Source organism: Danio rerio, chromosome 2, assembly GCF_052040795.2.
Source record: "Danio rerio strain M-AB ecotype USA chromosome 2, GRCz13ab, whole genome shotgun sequence".
Classification (NCBI taxonomy): domain Eukaryota; kingdom Metazoa; phylum Chordata; class Actinopteri; order Cypriniformes; family Danionidae; genus Danio; species Danio rerio.
In genome coordinates, this window is record NC_141022.1 from 49430263 (window position 1) to 49452770 (window position 22508).

Sequence of the window (22508 nt, forward strand, 5' to 3'; positions counted from 1 at the left end):
GACATTTGTGTTGACACATTAAGGTTTCAAATACAAGCGAGTGTCTTGTTGGGTGACGTTTTCTCTTTTAATCCATGCCACTTCCTATTGATTCCATAGAACGCCTGAGCTTAGGGCTTACCAATATGGCCGTGTGGTGACTTCGCTTTTTATGACATCATGAGCAATCCAATTCTCTATTACAGATTAGTGATGCATAAGCATTTGTAGCTCCACCCTCTTTTGAAAAGAGGGCTGTGAGCACAGTCTCATTTGAATTTAAAGTGACAGTTACCAAAAATGGTACAATTAGGATCAAAGCCTAAAAGGGTCAGTTTCAAAGTGTTATAAAAATATTTTTGTGTGAGCTGAAACTTCACATACACACTCTGGGAACATCAGAAACTTATTTTACATCATGAAAAAAGGTCTGAGACCATCAGTGATGATGTATTTGTGTGTGTTATTTGTGTTTCCATGTTGAAATGGACAAACTTTGACTTTTGAAGTCCACCGCATGTACAGTTTGTGTGTAAAATGATCTTCGCTTGTGCTGTAGAGCAGTTCAAATTGTCCTCCAAAGCAGCTCTGGCCAAAACCCGGTCCTGGACGTGACTGGAGCTCGATTTAGAAATGCCAAACTCTTATTCACAGATATGCTTGGGTTAAACCTGTCAGTTAACAACTTGGATATGCTTGCTGCGCTGCTTGGTTCGATTAAACTCAACTATGATGTGTTAGTATTAGTGTGGTACAGAATACGAACATACAAATGCAACACAGACAGCAGGCATAAAGACTATTCTTAAAGAGCACAGAATTCTGAAACATAACTGTTTTTTGTCATTATAGATTGTTACAATTCAATACACAAATCTAAAAGACATCTTCTGTGATCTGTCTCGGTGTGACGGTGTATTCCTGACACAGTTTTCACTTCTTTACTCATTAAATAAAAGCTATTCACATGTACACATATACAATGGCAAAAATTAGGCCAACAAAAAAAGTATTTTTTTTTTGTCATCTATTAAAAAAAAAAAAAAAAAAGAGAGTCAGTTTTTGAGTTTTGAGACAGGCGACAAACAATAAACAGTATAAGCAGTCGAATAAACAATATAAATGACAATAAATGATATAACCAGTTCAAAGAGGTCACAAACACAGACAATGCAAACAAGGAAAACGCTTAGAAATGATAGCAACAATAGCACGACTCGGCAACAAGTGTGTCTGAGAATAGTGTAATTAATGATGTGTGTGTAATCAGGGTGAACTTGAAACTGGTGCGTGAATGTAGGATATGATGGGATTTGTAGTCCAGTAGGAAGATACAGGGAGTGTAAAGCAGCACCACTACAATTATACTGTAAATTTTACATTGATATTGATATTGTTTTGCCGTGATGGAAGTAAATGATTATGATAGGGAGGTTTTTGTTTTTTTATTGTTACAATATTTACCAGAAATACTGCTGACTGTTATTTGAACTGGATTCAGATCAACTTCAAACAAAATGTCTTTTGTACAGGGTGCGAATTACAGGGGGGTTTGGGAGGGATTGACCCTCCTAATTAAGGGAGGGATTGACCCTCCTTATTAAGGCATCATTAAGATTGTCAAAACAAGATGTATGGGAGTGTCAGTTAATAATTAAAATAATAGATATCCATTTGACCACCCCTATAATGGTTCATGCCATTGTGAATGCATAACCGTACGCTCACACCGAAAGCGGCGAGAGCGTCAAAGTAGCCGGAAGTCATTCATTTTCAATGAGAGCCGGCGGCGATAGGCGGCGATAAGCAGCGAGGAGCAGCGCGGCGCGTCTTCGCCGGCATGAGCGTCGAGGAGAGTTGAAATTAAGTCAACTTTATGGTAATGAGCTATGACGCGGTTCGGCGGCAAGCAATCAGAATAAAGACGTCCATCGCTTGATAGCAGTTCAGAGAACACAGACCAGTGAACTTTGGTTCCGACCACAGTTGTTCCCAAGGGTTTGATTATTGCCGTCGCCGGATTTCCAATTATTTAAAAATTTTTCCTACAGGAACATACATTTAATAAGTTACTGGCGAGTTACTGATGTTCATTAATGATATATAAATTTATCTTAAAAAAGCGGGAATCTCACGCAATGTGACAGTACAAAACAGTACTGCTGCTTCAGGATATTTCAGACATATGGACACATATTGGATAAATAGAGCAAAGTCACACCACACGCAACTTGATCTTCCATTGTTGTATGAATTTGATAAGAAGTGCGCAACATTTTCACGCTAGAAACATGTTTTATGCAGGAATGTAACTGATATGCTGCAACGGCTCCTTTAAATATGAGATCAATGTTGCGAGTTTTGACGCTCTCGCCGCAGGAGCTGAAGGCAGACAGCGTTGTCGCCAGGGCGGCCAGAGCGACCTTGGACGCTCTCGCCGCTTTCGGTGTGAACGTACGGTAATCGCACCAATCAGACCATGTGAGAAAAAGGTCATTTATTTGATAAAAAAATACAGTAAACCGGTCATATTTTAAAATTTTATTGCTATTTAAATTAAATGTTTTATATGTGGCCTTGGATCACAAAAAGTGTCAGTGTCAGCTTTTTTTTTTTTTAAATTGAGATTTATCTATCACCCAAAAGGCTGAATAAATAAGCTTTGCATTGATTTGTTTGGTTGGATAAAACTGTTCAAAACTGAAATCTGAGATTTAAAAAAAATAAATAAAAAATAATAATAAAATACTGAAAAAAAGCAGCTTTAATGTTGTTCTAAATTATGTTCTTAACAAAGCATATTACTAATCAAAAACGTTTTTACAGTATATAATATAATCAAGACGTTTTTATACATTTACAATAGGAAATGTACAAATTTTTTTTATGGATCTTTACTTTCTACTCTAATGATTTTGGCACAATTTTTGACTCATAACATACCTTTGTCTGTTGCCAGAAATATTCCAGTGCAATTATTTTCCTAAAACATTTTTTTACCATTATTTTGTAAAAATAGTTGAATTTCATGCATCATTAGGGCCAGACAGAATCTGCACACAATTTGTTTGCTATTTCTGTGCAGGAATTTGTAAAGAATCTGTTTTTTTTTGCGGAACGATTTTGACAGTATCATAACTAAACACTTAGTATATAAAAAAAATAATAATACATTTTTAACTTTTATTTAATATTTACAATGCAAATCCAATTAGATCCACTTATTTGGTTACATATCTACTAAAAGACAGAATAAATAACTTTACAAACTGTATTAAACATAAATCATTTGAACATTTTCATATTAATCAAAATATTACTGATATCAATTTAAAAACTGAGTAAATATAAATTAACAGAGATTTGCACAAGTAAATAAATAGACTCAATGATGGGCTAAAAGTCTACAAATTTCTGTGCATGCAGATTCAATGTGGGCCTAATCATTACCCAAGTCTTCAGTTTCACTTAATCATTCAGAAATATTTCTAATATGCTTCTCTTTTACTTAAGAAACAAAACAAAAAAACAATTAATTTTTTTTTATCAAAAAATGAAAATAGTGGCTTGATTTAAATCGTAAATTAAACGTTTTAGTATTTTTTTTAAATTGTGATCTATTTTCAAGGGGCTCTTCCAATGAAAATTCAAAAAAAAAAAAAAGACATCATGTTTTGTAACCTAAAATTTTAAATGCTGGTATTTTCAATCAATGCAATGCGTACTGTACATGTTAAAAAAGGATTCATTATTGAACCCAAATTTTTTTCAGAAATATATCACATCAGAAGGCATGTGTAATGTAATGTACTGTATAATGGTATTATAAACATCTATGTTTTGTACTTCTAAATGCTGATGCAATGTGTGGTGGTTCTTCTTTTAGGAGGTCCAGGAGGTGATACCAGGCGTGGGCCACAGACGATCCTGGGATGACCCAGGAAGTGGGGAGAGCAGTGGTGAATGTGATGATGAGGATGGATGTGAAGGCTCTGGAGAGTCTGTGGAGTCTCCCTGTGAGTTTAAACACAAAACTGCATTATCTGCTCTTTGCTGGTTTGATGAGGCTCTTTATAACAAGATGGTCTTTCTTATGAAACTGTTTGACTATTAGCTGCTGGATAGTAATGTTAATCAGCCTGGTTGTGATACCAGCATCAAAAATATAAGATTTATCACAGTTGCCATGTTTCCTGAAGGATGTTTGTTTCTTTATTGAGAAGAACCTACTTACGTTTTAGTTTGGTTGGTTAGAATAATTTAGTTAATCCCTGCTGGTATTGATTTAGGGTGTACTGATTTAGGCTATCCAAACAGTTTGGTTTGGTTTAGAGTGGGGTTCGGATGGGTTCAAAAGTGGTACGCTTGAAATGTGAGTACAAAGTGCTCGGTAAATGTAGCTTGTGTGGACGCTACTTAACTAAAATAAAAACAGCTTTGCTAAGCTATTTGATTTATAGCCACGCTACTGTGAAATGTAGTGAAATTTCACAGCCTTGTTTCAGTGACTTCAAAATTTTAGTTTTTCACTAACCACGCATAAACGTTTCTTTCTCAAAAACACAAACACATACAAACATGCTGCTTAGGTATTATTGTAGCCTGACTTGTGCTGTTTACAGTGTTATCACACTTTAGCCATTTATATGTTTTTAAGATACTGAAAACAACACAAATGTCAGTGCATGTCAAAACTTCTCCAGAGCCCCAAAACACCCTCAGACCCCAGAAGGTTAAACTAGTAGCGTCAGTACTTGTAGCGACGCCACTGCCCAACACTGGCACCAGATGTCTTAAACAGTGTATATACTGTATAGTAGTACAGGTAATTAGTGATGTGTGTAATCAAGGTGAACTTGAAACTGGTGTGTGAATGCAAGGTATGATGGGGTTTGTAGTCTGGTAGATACAGGGAGCACAAGGGCAACACTGCTGGTGATCACGACATTACTAACTTTAACAGGCATCATAACATCATGGGTTATCATTATTATTTTAATTGCTTATTACTATTTCTCAGAGTTGTGTCAGTATATTATTTAATAAAAGATGTGGGCTAAATTTCTTTTTAAATTTAAATAATATTCTTTAATCTGCTAAAATGTATTTGTATTCGATTTTACTGTACAGTATAATCACTTTTCAAGATGTTTAAAAGCATGGAATAGAATTTATTTTCTGTTTATATGCTGGCTTTTTTTTTTTATAGCAGATCGCAGTATAAGGTAGTCCTTTGTAATTGATTTGTGACTCTCAGCATTTTGATGGTGCTATAATCAATCAGCGAATCCCGAGAGGTTATTTTCCTTCAACTTCACAGGGATTAGTCACATGCAATTTACTCAGATCTGTCTGTGAAAGATGAAAGATTTCAAATTGCATGCATTTATCCTTCTGAATTTGCTGAGAAACAGCCATTGAGATGAATGGCAAGGCTGAAGGCTATTTTTATCCAAGCCTTACAGACCTCCATGTTAACCTTTCACATCCAGGATGTGTTAGGATTGGTGATGTTAGCGTTAGCAGTTCCATGGAAAATAATTGCCCGTCCAAAACAAGCATTCTAGACCTCACAAACGGCGTCACATCATGTCATCCGTATACTCAGGTGCAGAAATGACCACAGAGACCACCCAGGGCGACAGAGAGAGATCGTATGACCTCCTCTGACAGTCTCTAACGCAGGTGCTGAGGTGGTACCTGCCATTCCATCATCGCTAAAATGCCCACTAAATGGCCTCTCTTTTCTGCTCGAAGCCGTAACGCATGACCCACGGATCCATGTCTTCTCCACAGACCTTGTTTAAAGAGCATTTCTCAATCACTTTGAAACCCAATCTTCACTCATCACTGCAATCACCCCGCTGGGCCCTCCAGTAGCCATCTTGCTCCCTCGCACCCAATTCACCCAATCTGCGGTTAGCGCTCCAGGGTGCCACACATCAAAAACACAGGGTACAGAAAAAAGGCTGAAAAACATTCCTGGGTAGAAAGAGACAAGGTCAACGCGAGCAGGAGTATTTTTGGGGAGAGGAGATATGAAGAATGATGTTCATCCATCATGCCGCATTTCTCCAAAGGCCTCTCTTTAAAACTTCTGACATATTGATCGCATCTCTCAGACAGTTAGACCAGCTGTTATGACAGTTTACTTATAAGATTTGTAGTTCAAACACGTCCTGTTTCAGACTTTTTGTTTTAAATGTCAAAAGGAGCAAAATAAAAAATATATATATAAGCAGGGTTTTCCTGTAAATCTCAATAAGCTAAGTTAACTCAAACTGTTTGAGGAAACGGATTGCAGCAGTTTAAGTTTTTAAGCCAAATGGTTTGAGTATAGTAAACTTATATTTATTGAGTCATATACACTTATATTATTTGAGTTGATATCATGTCAAACATTTAGAGTATTAATAAATTTATTTTAACAATCTAGGTACAAAGTCTAGCGGAAAAGCATTTATGGTGTGTCCGAATACACTTTTGGCTCAGCGCATGGTCTAACAGGGTTGTACTTATTCTCTTAATGTGTGGTGGGTGTGTTTTGAGTGTAACGTGCATTAAACCAATCAGAGTCTCATCTTCTATTCTCTTTAAGAGTCAGTTTAGTCGCGTCACAGCGCATTTGCTTTTTACATGTCGGACATTGTAAGTGGAAAAACTGAATGCTTTACTAGTGAGAAAACAGTTAAACAGACCATCCGCAGAGCAAGGATAAAGAATCAGCCTCATTCATTCACCCTCTTTACTTTCTCTTTACTTTACTTTTACACTTTACTCCTTTACTTTAAGTCTGGGCTTAATTTGTGCCGGAACACGCCGGACCCAGACCCAACACCCCTGAAATCTGCTCTGGCACCTCATTTTACCGATTCCCCTCCTCACCCGCCCTTCTCCCCTGTCCGCTGTTCACTTTCACTTTGTTCCGCGACTCCACAACCCTTTTCACTTTTGTCCGCAACAACCAACCTCCGCCCCAGCTTTTAACTTACGTCTGCGACACCCCTCCGCTATCCAACATCAAACACGTCTTGTGCCTTATTGCGCCGGGTGTATGATATGGCGGTTAAGTTCAACAATCAAATCTGTATAAGTTTAGTTAACTGAAATGAATTAAGTCCAAACAACTACAAAGATACTCAAATGGTTTTAGGACACTGATTGCAGTAAATGGTTTGAGTTGAGTGAACTTAAATGAATAAAGCTAGTCAGCTTAAATGGTTTGCCGCAAACGATTTCCTCAAACCATTTAAGTAGCTTAAGAGTTGTTTAGACTTAATTCGGTCTATTACCTCTATACAAATAAATTTGAATAAAGCCAAAAGCTAACATGTGTAAACAAGAAATGACTAAATAAATAAATAAGAAATAGGTATTTTCAAGAAAAATGTATTGAATTAAAGTATATATTTCAGTGAAGTACAAAAAAATGTATATGGTTGATCATTAGATACATTTCCATACTCCTATTTTTATGTGCATGCAATCACATTAAATAAATTCCTGATGAAAGCACCCAGATGTGCATACATTTTGAAAATGCACATGAAATCACATCGACACAACTATAAGATAATGTTTTTTATCCGATAAAAAATATTTATCAACTACAATGGAAACACATTTACCAAATAAATTCAGTTCAAAATCCGCACATCAAAAAACACCATGTGATTTTATTTTAACAGACTTCAATTTTTACAACCAATTTGCATCATTTATTTTATGACAGATCTAGTAGGCGATGGGACGACAATGGGTCGACCACATCGAACAACATCTAAAATGTTGTTTTGGTCATTCTAAAATACCTCAGCCAAAGTCCATCATCAAAGTCGTTTTGTATTATTACCTCCCAGAAACTGACTTGCCCTCCCAAAGAATGGCTTTGGGCCTTCAAAAACCAGTTATGATGGCATTATCATCCTCTTCTGACACCCTACTAATTTTTTTAATGAAAAATAGGCCTACAGTGCCTTCTTCTAATTCTTTTTTGTATTTGGTGGCCATTCCTCAGTTTCTGACTCAGTAGACGGAAACAGTATTTTATTCGCAAATGTTTTATGCAATATTCCAGTTTTGCGCACACATTTGATTAGCATATTTAAGTAGAAACATAGCTACTTATGTTCATAATAAAACACTGTAAATTTTTTTTTTTTTTTTTTTTTTTGGTCAAACCAAAAGTTGCGGTAGCATCATCCTGCTTTCCTTAACAACATTCTAATTTGTTTTTTTGATTTTATAAAAAAAACTAACAAAAAAAAAACATATAAACTATAAACACCACTCAGTCAATTTATCCGTGACACCTGTGGCTGACCATGTGCCTCAAGGATTGACCTTTACTCACATCATAGAGCGACTGTGACGAGATCAGTCGTGTCGACAGCTCAAGCCATATAATATAATTCTTAGCTGTCACCAGAATGTTGCTGCAAACCTTTAGCTCCAAACATCCCACAGATCCCACCATGCTGTAGAATGCCATATTTTGAGTGAAAGCAAAATCACATAGTTTTAAGTGTCTTCCTAAATGCAAATGAGCGTTGATATAGCTTCGTGGGCAGTGCCCTGACATTGTGCTTTGCATACTGGGCTTTAAAAAAAAGGTTAAGTAATTTGAAAGTTACCAAATCTCTTACACATTACCTGCACTTTATCATTTGAACATACATTGATTCTGATTAAAATTACTATAATTGATCAGTGAAGAGAGTGATTAAATAACAGGGATAGATTAAATGCACAGATTTAAAATGACAAGCATTCAGTTACTTCAGTTTAAAAAAAAACATACAGTAAGATGAAAATTTTTATATATTACATGTATTACACCTAAATCCCAAATAACATAGTTCTCAAACTGGATTCCCAGAAGGCCACAGCCTTCTACATAGTTTTGCACCAACACTAATCAAACACAGCTGATCCAAATAATCAAGGTGTTCAAGGTTACAAGCAGAGATGTATAAAGTACTAGAGACCCATACTTAAGTAAAAGTACAAGTGCTTTATCAAAAATTGACTTGAGTAGAAGTAGAAGTGCTCTTAAAGCACCATACTTAAGTGGAAGTACAAAAGTATTCAACATTTTTTGTACTTAAGTATTACAAGTAGTTTATTTCAAAATTTACTACTCAAGTACTGAAAGTAAAAGTACAAGTATTGTGTAATGTAGTTATTAAAGAAAGCAGTCAAAATACACTAATTGTTTTGTTTATTTTAAATATCTTTTTGGGGTACTTGATTAAGCAGAACGAAAAGAAACATGGCTTATCATACTGTTTTTTTCTGTAAATAGTTTCGATGGTACAAGAGCTCACATCGTCAGGCCCTTTTACCAGAAAATGCCTTCACTGATGAGATAATTCAGCATGTTCACTCACATACATTCTCTCTCTCTCTCTCACACACACACACACACACACACACACACTGCCCTGCACACACCTAAATGTACAATCGCTCCCCACTCTCACACATTCATACACTCTCACACACACAGTTCTCTCTCCATCTCTCTCTCTCACACACACACATTTTTGTGAATTGTGGGGACATTATATAGGTTGCAATTGTTTTACACTCTCTCTTACACACACACACACACACACACACACACACACACACACACACACACACACACACACACACACACACACACACACACACACACACACAGGTACAATCACACTATTGTTTTCTCTTACACATTATTCACTCTCACTCACACACACACAAAGACACATTCACACTTTGGGAGTTTTGAAGTTTGATTGCTTTAAAATAAAAAGCTTTAAACTAAACAAGCAAACTAAATCCTGCTTCACAAATTCACTTGATTTTGATTTTATTGTAAAAAAACAGGAAAATGTGTATATTACTCTGTTAAATGAAAATCTGAAATATTTTGTGGCTTATGGCTATAATTTAGTAATAATTTTTTTAAATTTTTATTATGTTTTAAATGAAATTGGTCTTACAGTTCATATTTTCTGTAGTATATTTATTAATTCTGGTACTTTTACCATAAACCAACATCTCAACCATTTGGTAGAGGCTGATATTTTAGAAATAATGTGATGTGTTGACTAAAAATGCACGGATTGTGTTAAATAGCGACATTAGGAGTTAAGAAATGCAATCAAAAAAAATTCTATTGCTTTTGTCTTGGTGTGACAGTTAAAGGGGTTTTTGAAATAAATTTTGTCCTTTAATACAGCAGTCAGATATACGAACTGTGCCCTTAATTTGACCTGCTCAAAGAAAACACTCTTCCTGGATGTATCAAACAAAACTCATGCAGAGAAGACAGCACAAGCATTTACAGCTAATAAACTCATGTCAATATTATCCCGCCTGCTTTTTGAGCGATGACAGGCGGCTCTTACACGGCTATGATTGGTTATTGTCCTCAACAGAAAGGGCTTTAGACATATAAGCGCTTGTTCACCCATGGCGGGAAGAATACGCGATTATCACAGGTAATAGACACAGTGGAGAAAACTTGGCACGCTCATGTCTGGATCCACAGCTTTAACAGCTAAGAAGAGAGGAAAAGTTACCTTACAAACTGGCCAGCGGGTCAAATGTCCAAAGTGAGAGAGCGAGAGATAGGCAGAGGTGAAGTTTTACAACATTTCTCCCTAATAGTAAACTAGCGGCTGGTATGCTGTGCCGCCTCGCCCTCGCGCCTCCGTCCTTCACCATAGTATTGCGACATCGCGCATAGGAGATAAATGACGTCATCACGTAATAACGGGGTATGACCTATTACTGAACTGATATCGATCATTTTGACACCCCTAGTAACGAGTAACGATGCAGCACATAAAAAATCTATCGGAGTAAAAGTATTAAACTCATGTAAAATATGTACTTAAGTAAAAGTGGAAGTAGGAGAAAAAAATAATACTCCAGTAAAGTACAGATACTGCCTTTTAGTACTTAAGTACAGTAGTGAAGTAGTTCTACTTCGTTACTATACATCTCTGGTTACAAGAGACTATTAAGAAGGTGTGAGTTGGAAGGGGTTGGAGCTGAGCTCTGCAGAACTTTGACCCTCCAGGAATTGACAGAAGACATTTACAGAAGCTGCTTGAGGCACAGCATCTCCTTAACATTATGGAGTTTGTGCAACAATAATGTGTATTTTTCATCAGTGGTGCCCCTTTTTATCACCACAGACCGGTCAACGTTTGACAATTTTACCGTGGCCAAGGGGTGGGTGTACGTAGATTGCTAGGCGACCATCAAATGTTTTTCAAAAGACAAGATGATAAAACATTGCTGCAACTCTGATACAAGTTTTATTTATGGAGAAAATGAAAAAGCACTGCAGTGTTTGGGTGTTCTGTGCTGGATATTATTGCCTGGACAGTGCGAGTGTATCCATTGTGCGTGCAAGCCACAAGCCTCCATTGGAAATAATGAACTTGTATGTGGAAAAGAAGTGATACTGTATGTGAATGGCCCCTAAAACCGCAGTCATTTGTGATCTCCAGCAGTCGATCTTTTTCTTGTACAGACATAATGGATCCATCTGATTTGTTGACAAATGGGTTGTGGATCCATTCCCTGACAGTTCACAGGTCTTTCACTGGGCCTTTTTCCCTTTGCAAAGAAACTTTCCAAAGATGTCTGTTTCTTTCTCATTTTGCTAGCTTGTGGGTTAAATTTTGGCGCTCAAGTGACCGAGAGAATACGTCATTTATCAAAATAGACAATTTTTCAAAATTAAAGATTGTTCAAATTCAAATAGTTAATAAAATGCAGCTCGGTATTAATTGATCTGTGGACCAGTACCGGCCTGGGGGTTGGGCAGTGGCGTAGCGGACGGGCCCGCAGGGAACGCACCGCGGGGGGGGCCCGCGTGATTAGGGGGCCCTGCGTCGTCGCGATTGTCAATAATTAGGGATGTAACGGTATCAGAATTTCACGGTACGGTAATACCTCGGTATCAATGTCACGGTACGGTATTTATTGAATCATTTACAGGAAAAAACAAAACTTATGAAAATACTCCAAAAAAGTGCCAAAAGTGTCAATGACATACAAATTAGCCATCTATCTGTAAGCTTTGAAACAGGAACTTCAATTTTAATAACAAAAAAATATTAAACCATATAAAAAAAAAAAATTAAGTTTTTAATTTAGTATTGTTGAAAACTCATCACATTCAACATTTAATCACTCACTCACTTAGATAGAGATGGGTTTAAAGGAAAATTATCATATAAATATAATCTGGTAAAAGCTGGTATCTCTGGGCATTTACAATGTCCCCTGCAACAGAAAAAAAAAAACTCTCATTTGGTACTGAGGTTTCTGGGACAAGAGAGATATGACTTATATGACTTATTTCTTGAGCGCCGAAAACGGAGCGTTTCGAAAACGCTGGAGAGGCCGTTGATTGTGTTGGAAACGCTGCTGCTCCGTCTCAGTGTGGATGGGGAAAGACGGAGACATCTGAAAACGGAGGCAGGGCTGCAAACGTTCGCCTATCTGATTGGGGCTTTTCCTCAATATTAAGTAGCCCACACACAGTTCAGTCTCGCATCCTCTTCTTGTAAGTTAAGACTTCCCAAGTTTGATCAAGGCTGCAGTCTCCCCCTTCTCAGTTTGATATGGAAAACATACCGAGGACACGCGTAAATCTTCAAAGGGAACAGTGTACTTTATAACTTCATTCACATCACCTTGGCTACGTTGTTTCACTTTCTCAACAATAAAATGTAAACATGATTTAAGGAACTGCCTATTTTCTTTTTAATATTAGCAACTTAACAGACAGCAGAAATGTTGAGGCGTCGTGCTGCATATATGAGCGTCATCTTCACTGTGTGAATATTTATAACAAAACGGAGCCGATAACAACTGCCTCCTTTCAATTTCAGTGAAAATACGAAACGCACCCTCTCTTTTGCTGAATATCAGTTTTAATAATCGACAATTATAAAAGTATAACATACAATAAGTTTATACATTGTAGGAAATAAAGGCAAGCGATCAGTCAATGTACCTGGATTAATCATTAACTTATCTTTGCGCTTAACCAAAACATGTTACCCGTGAACAAGTAACTTAATAGATTCCAATGACCAAAGTCAGGGAATTGGCCTATGTCGTTAGATAAAGACAACAACATGAATGAAATATCACGTTTAGCAAATATAGTGAGATTAGATCCAGCGGGAGATGCGTGATGAGCAGTCCGACAAGCAGAGCTCTCATCTCATGCTGGAGCGCTTGCCCGAGAGTGTCTGTGGTCACGTGATGTGCGTTTTCAGCGTTTTGGTGTGGACGGAGAGCTGTTCAGAAACGCTGGGTAAAACGCGAGTGTGGACGCGGATCGTTTTCATTCTACAACGCCGTTTTAAAACTAAAACGCACTCTTGTAAAAGGGGCCTTAGAGTTTTACAGCTCTTTTTGATCCCCGCTTCTTGCAGCACACTCCATTTCCGCATTACTGGATCTGTAGCGACAACAGACCGCAAGGGATGATGGGGATTGTAGTTTTCGCTACCTCCCGTTCGCTTCATTCGCCTGAGCAAATTTTCTCAGAAGACCTATAGTTTTACCGAGTCATGCGACTTCGGTAATATCGAAAAAAATTAATATTGCGGTATGACGGTATTTACAATACCGTTACATCCCTATCAATAATTGAAAATCCACCGGCAACCGCAATAATCAAACTCTTGGGAACAACTGTTGTCGGAACCAAAGTTCACACGTCTGTGTTCTCTGAACACCTCTGAAGCGGTGGACTACTTCATTCTGATTGCTTGCCGCCAATGTTGCCAACTTTGCGACTTTGTCACTAGATTTAGCGACTTTTCAGACCCCCCTAGCGACAAATCTAGCGACTTTTTTTGTGTGTTAATGGAGTTTTTTTTAGACTGTCATTTGTCCATACTGTACCGTCCCTACTCTTCTCAACGAGCTGCGTGTGATGCCGCCAGTCCCTCCCCCGCCTCACAGCACTGACAAGCGGCCCTGTCAGTCCTCGTACAGCAGCCTCTCCCACCTGCAGCCCGAGAGCAGATCACCCCCCTGCGTACCGACGACAAATGATTTAGCACAGGCAGTGTGAAGGTATTTCCCTTGTACAGTCAAACCGATCCACTTCTACTTTATTTTAACAATTTAATTGGACCGTTTATTCTTTTCTTGTTCACAATCACAGATATTTTAGTGACAGTTTCTGAACTTGTCTGAGTTTATTACATATGAGAGATTACTGCACATTCAATACATATCTATAATGACATACTGTATTCAAACAGCAATACATTTAGTTAAATAAACATGCTTATATAAAGTGTAGTGCAATTATAAATACCCCTTTATTAACCATAGGCTGTTAAACAAACAGAAACGGTAAAACGTGATGACGTCAGTGATATGCAAATTGACGTATGACATACCCCCCCTTCATCAGGGGGCCCCGTCAGCGATCCCTGCAGGGGGGCCTCCGCATTTTACGCTACGCCACTGGGGTTGGGGACAATTGTCTTTCATGATTTGACTGATATGGAGGTTGCATAGGAAAGTGAGCGGTGTATGGTTTTAAAGGAAAGGGACAGCATACAGTATGTCCATTTTCATAATAATTTCATAGTATTTTTAAGGCAAAATACAATGTTAAAGCTTAATTCTCTGTCAAAGCTCTTGTCATTTTATTACATTTTAGAGCGAGAGTGATTTGCGGGTCTATGTATATTTCAGCTAATGTTTTGTGTACTGCCACCTGCTTTACCAGAGGCGAATGTACACAAGTAAACATATTAATTATGCCCAGTGTTATAATGTTTTTTTAATAGAAATATTAAAAATGTAGGAGAAATATGGGGAAACAGAATGATAGTGGATTAATATGGTAAAAGAAACAGGAGAATCGCAAGAAAAACAGGACAGGTTGCCAAGTGTGGTGCTTTGTGCTCCCTAGTTCAAGTCCCAGCTCACAGGCCATTCCTGTTCCCATCTCACCCCTCCCTCTCTCTCTCCAACTCTGCTTGCTTTCTACATATTGTCCTATCATAATAATAAAAAAAAGTAGATTAAATTAATCCTCCCCACCAATAAGATAAAATTGCTGATGTGAATCATTCGAATTGTTTATTATCGACTTTATATGCATTTTATATCCTCGTTAATTTAAAATCACACAATCAAATTGCAGCTGTCACATGATGCATGTTGCATGAGTATTAATCTCTTTAAAAGTGTACTGTGCGTACACTCTACGCTTGGTCAAAAAACACACAATCTTTATGTTAACGCAATCAAATATTACTCTCCGAACATGAACAGCTGCAAAAGAAGTCACATGTTTATATTAGATGTCCATAAGGTCTCCTTTCTTTCTCTTGTTTAAACTATGCAAGCTTATTTTGTAGTGTTTGATCAGGAAAAGTTGCACAATATAATCCCTTTATGTTGTTCTTGTTATGCTGAGGTGCTAAATTCCCTATTCCGACAGAGTTATAACAATTAACACATTTATTGCCTGTGGTGTTAATTAGCCTTAAGAATAGGGAGATTAGCATGCTATGAAAAAGAAAATTCAGATTTTTTTTGTTGTGAAACAATAAATGATTTGTTACTCAGAGTGGGTTGTCTTGTTCTAGTCCAAACACCTTTAAATTCTTAAGTCAAGAAGCATTTTCTTAAAAAGAATTGTTCAAATTAAGTGAGGTTTTCAACATAAAAGCTAATTTATCTGCCAGTGGTGAAATGTATTCATTTTACTTCTGCTTAGTCACTCATTTATCAGGGGTCGTCACATGCGGAATGAACCGCCAACTATTCCTACATTTGTATTGCACAGCGCACGCCCTTCCAGCTGCAACACAGTATTGGGAAACACCCATACATTTTTGCATTCACACACACTCATACACTACAGCCAATTTAGTTCATTTAATTCACTTATATCACATGTCTTTAGACTGTGGGGGAAACTGGAGCATGAAGAGAACATGCAGATTCCACAAAGAAATGCCAACTGACCCAGCCGGGACTCTAATCAGCGAGTTTCTTGCTGTGAGGCAACAGTGCTAACCCCTGAGCCACTGTGCCGCATACATATATATAGTTTTTTAATCTTAAACAAAATTATTTTACTTACCCCACTTAAGGAAATACTGACTTAATTTGGACTTACTATTTCAGTATTACTTGTATAGAAAATGCTTCTTGATTTAACACTTTTTAGATATTTGGATTAGAAACAAGACAAAGGGCTCTATTTTAACGATCTAGGTGCAAAGTCTTAAGCAGATGACTCTGCACCCCGGCGCATGGTCTAACAAGGTTGTGCTTATTCTCTTAATAAGTAATGGATGTGTTTTAAATATATCATAAACCAGTCAGCGTCTCATCTCTCATTCCCTTTAAGTGTTCCGCCATGGCGGAGTTGCTATTAACGTGGCAACTTTGTAAGTGGAAAAACTTAATGCTTCACTAGCAAAAAAACAAAACAAAAAAAAAACACTGTTAAACAGACCATCCACAGCGCAAGTATAAAGAGTGGCCTCCTCCTTTCGGCCTCTTTACTTTCTCTTTACTTTACTCTCACTCTTTACTCCTTTACTTTTGTGGATTAGTAAACAGTCTTGTTTGCACTCCACTGAAGACATCCATTAGCCTATATATTTAATTTTGATTAAATGCACAGATTTGTTTTAAATTTATTTCTAAATTCAGTTCTAATTTCCAGCAAACGGATAAATGAACAATAATAACAAAGTGTTGTAAAAAACTGTTATATCCACACACTATTTTTATAAATAATTTTATTTGTAAATTGTGCCTTATGACAACCAAGGTCGCCTTACAACAAGCATTAACAGCCATACCAGAACAATATAATACAGTTAATAAAATGTTACCAAACTAAATTTTAAATGCATATAAGGAGCTGCAGGTACAAGCACGTCTTAAGTATAAAATAACATGATAAAAGATAGTCAAAGAAAACCTGCTTAAAAAAATGGGTCTTGAGATGATATTTAAAGGTGTGAAGACTCTCACGCTCCTTAGGTCCAGAGAAAGCGAGTTCCATAGTCAAGGAGTCCCATATGGTGATGCAGACGTCTCCAAAACCCAACAGGAAGACAAATCTAAGCTAATTTTGTTTAAACAAATAAAAATATGCAATAGATAGTGTTTTTTATATTTATGTAGAAAATAATATATTTTGTAACATTTCAATCCTTTATTTTTTTTAATATGTAAAGATATTTGTGTATTGCTGTTCATCCTGTGTTTATTAAGCAGTGTGTAAGTGTTTGGACATGCATACATGCATGCTGTAACTAACATGCTGTGCGCTGGACTTTAGACTTGCTTTTAGTTGGCAAATGGTGCAGTCTAATGTAGTTCCTTAAACTAGAAAAGTGCCAACAATGCACAATAACACCTCCTTTTTAGACCAGAACACTTGTGAGTCCACAAAGTGGCGCAAATGGATTTGCTATTTAAAAACATGGTGCAAAATGTGAAAATTACAGTTGTGTGGGTCTGAAGATAGCAACAAATCACACCAAACATGTCTTGCACCTTATTGCTGCGGGTATATGATAGGGCCCATAAACTCAAATAAGAAAGGTATTTTTGCTAACTGTGAATAAACTATAAAGCAGAAAAAAAACTATTTAATACAAAATCTAACAAGAGAATCTGTATTTCCCAGTACAGCAGAACAACTGCAGCAGCAAACATCCACCCGAAGGCAAAAAGAGAGCGAGAGAAAGAGGGGTCAATGGGATTAGACCTGGGGCCTCATGTATCAACGCTGCGTACGCACAAAAACTTTGCGTACGCCAGGTTTCACGCTCAGAATCGCTCACGTTTGGATTTACTAACAATGAACTGAACGTGGGAATTTGCGCAGGTTCACGGCAGGTTTCTGGCAGGCGTACGCACATTTTTTGTGCGTGTCTGTTTTATTTCCATTGGCGACTCCTAGAGGCAGTTGTGTTAAATTCTTCTCTACAAAGTGTCTGATCCTTGCAATGGCGTCTGTATGAGACGGGTTCATATAGTAGGTATGTAAGATTTCCATACCATACAGTTGACCAGCCAAACATTAAAGCACAATTTGCAGCGGTCGCCTGTTTTCCCAATGTAATCTGAGCTATCTACTGCACGCACATTGCTATAAAGACACTATGTGAAGATAAATTTGCATGCGTGAATCAGAAACATTTCCATTCAATAAATGTGCAAATAAAATATGATGCACAAACTTATTGATGATTCCTACTTGTCTTTCTCGTGATAAATAGTGGGCAAAATCTGATATGTAGCGGGGAAAAAAAAAGAAGAATGAATTCATCAGACGCTGGATTCGAGCCGAGTTATGCTCGAACGTGTCAGTACATGATCATATGCTTCTTATGAGGTGCGCCACTGAGACTGCGAAGGGTATTGCAACATTTTACAGATATAAACCACACTATTTCTTTTTTAGATGCACTCAGTGCGATGTTCAGACCCAACTGTGTTAACCGTATCAGCTAAACTCTCCCACTCTATTTTTTTTCTTTTGTTGTTAATTCCGCCGAACAAACTTGCAAATAACACCGCTTTTCTCCGGTCTACCTCCGAAAGCAGCACCTCCATTTCACATTCTGTTCAAAGTTTCTCTTTTTGCTTGCTTTTGCCATTGCTTTTTCGTTGGGTTTTTACATTAGCATAGTCATTAGCATATTCATACGGGGGAGGAGGCAGGGAGGGGTTTTGTGCTCGTGCATGTTGCGCTCAGTTTCACGTTCATTCAGATGTACAAAAGAATATGCGTGAGACTCGGCGTACGCAGTGTTTCATACATCTGAATTTTTTTCTGCGTACGCACATTTACAGCTTTGTGCGTACGCAATGTTTTAGTAAGATTTCCACGCAAGTCTTCGTACATGAGGCCCCTGCTGTCTTGGAAATGTTTTTGGTACTGCAGCTACTGCATCTGTTTTTTTGCAAGACAAAGCCAACTTCTGCTCGCTCTTGCTTTCCATTTCCCTCTTGGTTTGCTTTAGCTCCCTCTGTTTCTGGTTGCATATGCCAGGCCAAACACATGCCCAGTTTTGCCACGGTGCTTAATGGTAAATATGTAAACGTGCGGAGCGAACAGAAACAGAATGTTCCCGAGCCCACCACAGTCTCTCTGCTACTATCAAAAAGAAGAACACACGCATACATGTTTGTTTATTTACATCAGAAGTAAATCAACATGAGGGGGGCTTTAAACTGAAGGTGTCTTTTGTTTAGGCACCTGGTTATAATAGACAAGCGAAGCTGCTGACCAACAGAAATAAGCGCTCTGTTTTTCCTCCAACTGTCTTCTGGAAGACAACGCACAGTTTTCAGGGTTAGATGTTATGATAGGTGCTCAGGATGTGTTGTGGGCCAGCAAGAAGGTGTTTTGTTAGATTATGCTGAGACATCTTCATGTGCAGATGGTCTGAAGATGTTTGAGACTTTTGAGAATTTCAGCCACTTATCGAGTATCATTGAGTTCAATCTTTTCCCAGTTCGACAGAGAACATACTGTAATGTTTCCCATCAAAACCAAATAAATTCCAGCTGCAGAGTGGAACTGATTGCCCATTCAGATTCTCTATATTATAATGTCCTCTTGTGCATCGTCCAGCCATTTGGGGGTGACTTGAGTGAGTTGTAAAGATGCCGAATACAAGAAATGACAGATTTAGGGAATGTTCGAGTTGTCTTGCTGAGGCAGGAATGCTCATCCCGTTGGTCTTCATCTGGACAACTTGCTGTCAGAGGGTTTTAATCACTTTACATCTTGCAAAGTTAGTGAAAACTGGAAAGTTAAGCTGACAGTTAAATGATGTATGGCTTTTTTTCTGAAACTTAATAGAATTACTGCCATGTGCCAGACAAACACCAATAACACTGGGGATCTGAACATGTTGTATAATTTTGATCAGTGTTCCCTTTCATATACCAAGTCACTATGTGCAAGTCATTAAATGTGCTTAATTCTTGTGTGCTGTTGGAGATGTTTTTATCTACTCGGGGGTGATTTTGAGATTTTATTTGGCCACATCTTTCTCTGTGTATCAGCAAGTGGAGCGATTTTTTATTACAATTCCTCTTTTAACGCATATTTTGCAAAAATACACTGGAATATTTCAATATTCCGGGCAAAATTGACTACCATTTCATTATGTTCATGGCTGTCTATCCCTTTCCATTATAAAGACATTTTTGTCAAAGTCAATGGGGTGAAAACAACCAAAAACTGTTTGTTTACACCTGTTAGTATTCTTGAAATTATCAGAAAGCAGTGACCTTGAGATTTGGCAACTTATAGGCTGTTTTCTAATTTGAATATCCATATAGTTGTTACTTTTACAATAGTGTATTGAGGACATAATTATTTGTCAATCTTTAATAGAATGCTACCAGAAAATACGAGTTAAGGTTATAAACAGTATAAACTCACCGGTCACTTTATTAGGTACACCTGTTAACACAAATTTCTAATCAGCCAATCACATGCCAGCAACTCAATGCATTTAGGCATGTAGAAAAGGTCAAGATAATCTTCTGCAGTTCAGGCTCACCAAAATTGGACAATAGAAGATTGGAAAAATGTTGCCTGCTCTCATGAGAGACATTCGGATGCTGGGGTCAAAATTTGGTGTCAATAACATGAAAGCATGGATCCATTCTGCCTTGTATCAATGGTTCAGGCTGCTGGTGGTGTAATGGTGTAGGGGATATTTTCTTGGCACACTTTGGGCCCATTAGTACCAATTGAGCATCGTGTCAATGACACAGCCTACCTGAGTATTGTTGCTGATCATGTCCATCCCTTTATGACCACAGTGTACACATCTTATGATGGCTACTTACAGCAGGATAACACGCCATGTCATAAAGTGTGAATCATCTCAGACTGGTTTCTTGAACATGACAATGAGTTCACTGTACTCAAATGGCCTCCACAGTCACCAAATCTCAATTCATTCGAACACCTTTGGGATGTGGTGGAACAGGAGATTTGTATTATGGATGTGCAGCCAACAAATTTGCAGCAACTGCGCGATGCTCTCATGTCAATATGGGCCAAAATATAAAAATAGGAAAGCTTATTTATTCAGCTATTATCTGATGTAAAAATCCTAATTTTACAAAATTGACTCTTATGTTTTGTGGTGATATATTTGTTGTATTTGTTTGTGCGTGTGTGTGTATGTGTACTGTTTTTGGTGGTTAAATTGTACAAATTTATATAACTATGTGACCTAGGCAATACAATGTTGACACGATTTATTGGGACGTGTCTTCGGAATTCAAAACTGTTGCCACAGGTTTTTTTTTATGAGGTTTTGGTTTAGACAGGGGTTAGGGTAAGGCTATATAATAGGCAATTTTTTTTTCGGTATACAATACATTACAGTAATGCAGTGGTTCTCAAAGTGGGGGTCGGGACCCCCCGAGGGGTCGCGGGACATTGAAGGGGGGTCGCCTGGTGATTTCCAAAAATCTATTTATTTTTAATAAACCATAACAATTAACTTATATTATTTATAACCTACTAAAAAAAGAAAAAAAATAGTTGTTTATAGTTACTATGTATTACTGTATATAGTTACTTTATAGCTTATAGTTCCTAGTTCTATTGGATTGCAACCCCTGGGGTAATTACATTACATTAAAGACACAGCAATAGCGTCAGATGCAGCAGATTAATTTTATAATACCAGGTTAAACTTTGTAGCCTATTTACAGCACTGACATACATTACAAAAAATTCAACCAAGAATAGTTTTGGGTCTATTGGTGTGCGCGCCATTGCATGCAAGATTTCTGGATTTATAACCATCTCAGAAGATATTGGGGGTCGCGAGTCTCTGGCATTGTTATTTTGGGGGTCATGGACTGAAAAGTTTGGGAATCCCTGCAGTAATGGAGAGTCCTGTGTGTGTCTATATATGTGCTTGGTCTCCTAGGCTACTTTCACAATGCAAGGCTTAGTGCTCAAATATGATTTTTTTTTCAGACCTGATTTTTTTTTGCATGGCTGTTCATATTGTTGTTATTAATGTGGCCAATATCAGATTTACAATGTGAACAGATCATGGTCCTAAACTTTGCAAAAGTTCAGTTACGGACAGCACAAAATGTCTAATTATGCACACAATGCATGTACTGTATGAAGCACGTCGTCAGATCATGCTTAATATGATTATTGCTCTTTTCACGCATAACCGTGGTGTATTTCATGAACTGTAAAGGGATGTTCGGCCATTTTAAATCTAAAATAAGTCTCTTGTGATAGAAAATGCACGTCTGTCTGACCACCGCTGTAGTAAACTCATCAAGGGTTAATGAGCAGCCGCAGGCTGAACTGTATAGGTTGAGTTGGTTTATCTCTGTTTGCAAAGTCATTTTTATTTTACTTCGTGATAAACATTTGCTTGCACTGAAGGAATTTGCTCTTCAGTGTTTGAACTCTCAGTAATGATTAAATCACACTGAACTGAGCTAAA

The 22508-nt window shown here is 37.6% G+C and overlaps 1 protein-coding gene and 1 long non-coding RNA gene across 4 annotated transcripts in view; one reads left to right on the forward strand and one right to left on the reverse strand.

Annotated features, from left to right (window-relative positions):
• The window catches only part of gpc5c (glypican 5c), a 276595-nt gene that overhangs the window by 200790 nt on the left and 53297 nt on the right, over window positions 1–22508 (forward strand). For all 3 annotated transcript variants that reach the window (XM_087241345.1, XM_087241343.1, XM_087241344.1), the window contains one exon: window positions 3866–3995. In XM_087241345.1, the coding sequence (XP_087097471.1) occupies window positions 3866–3995 (130 nt within the window). The remainder of the gene's footprint in view (window positions 1–3865; window positions 3996–22508) is intronic.
• The window catches only part of LOC147846482 (uncharacterized), a 455407-nt gene that overhangs the window by 56957 nt on the left and 375942 nt on the right, over window positions 1–22508 (reverse strand). The gene's annotated exons all lie outside the window — the stretch shown is intronic.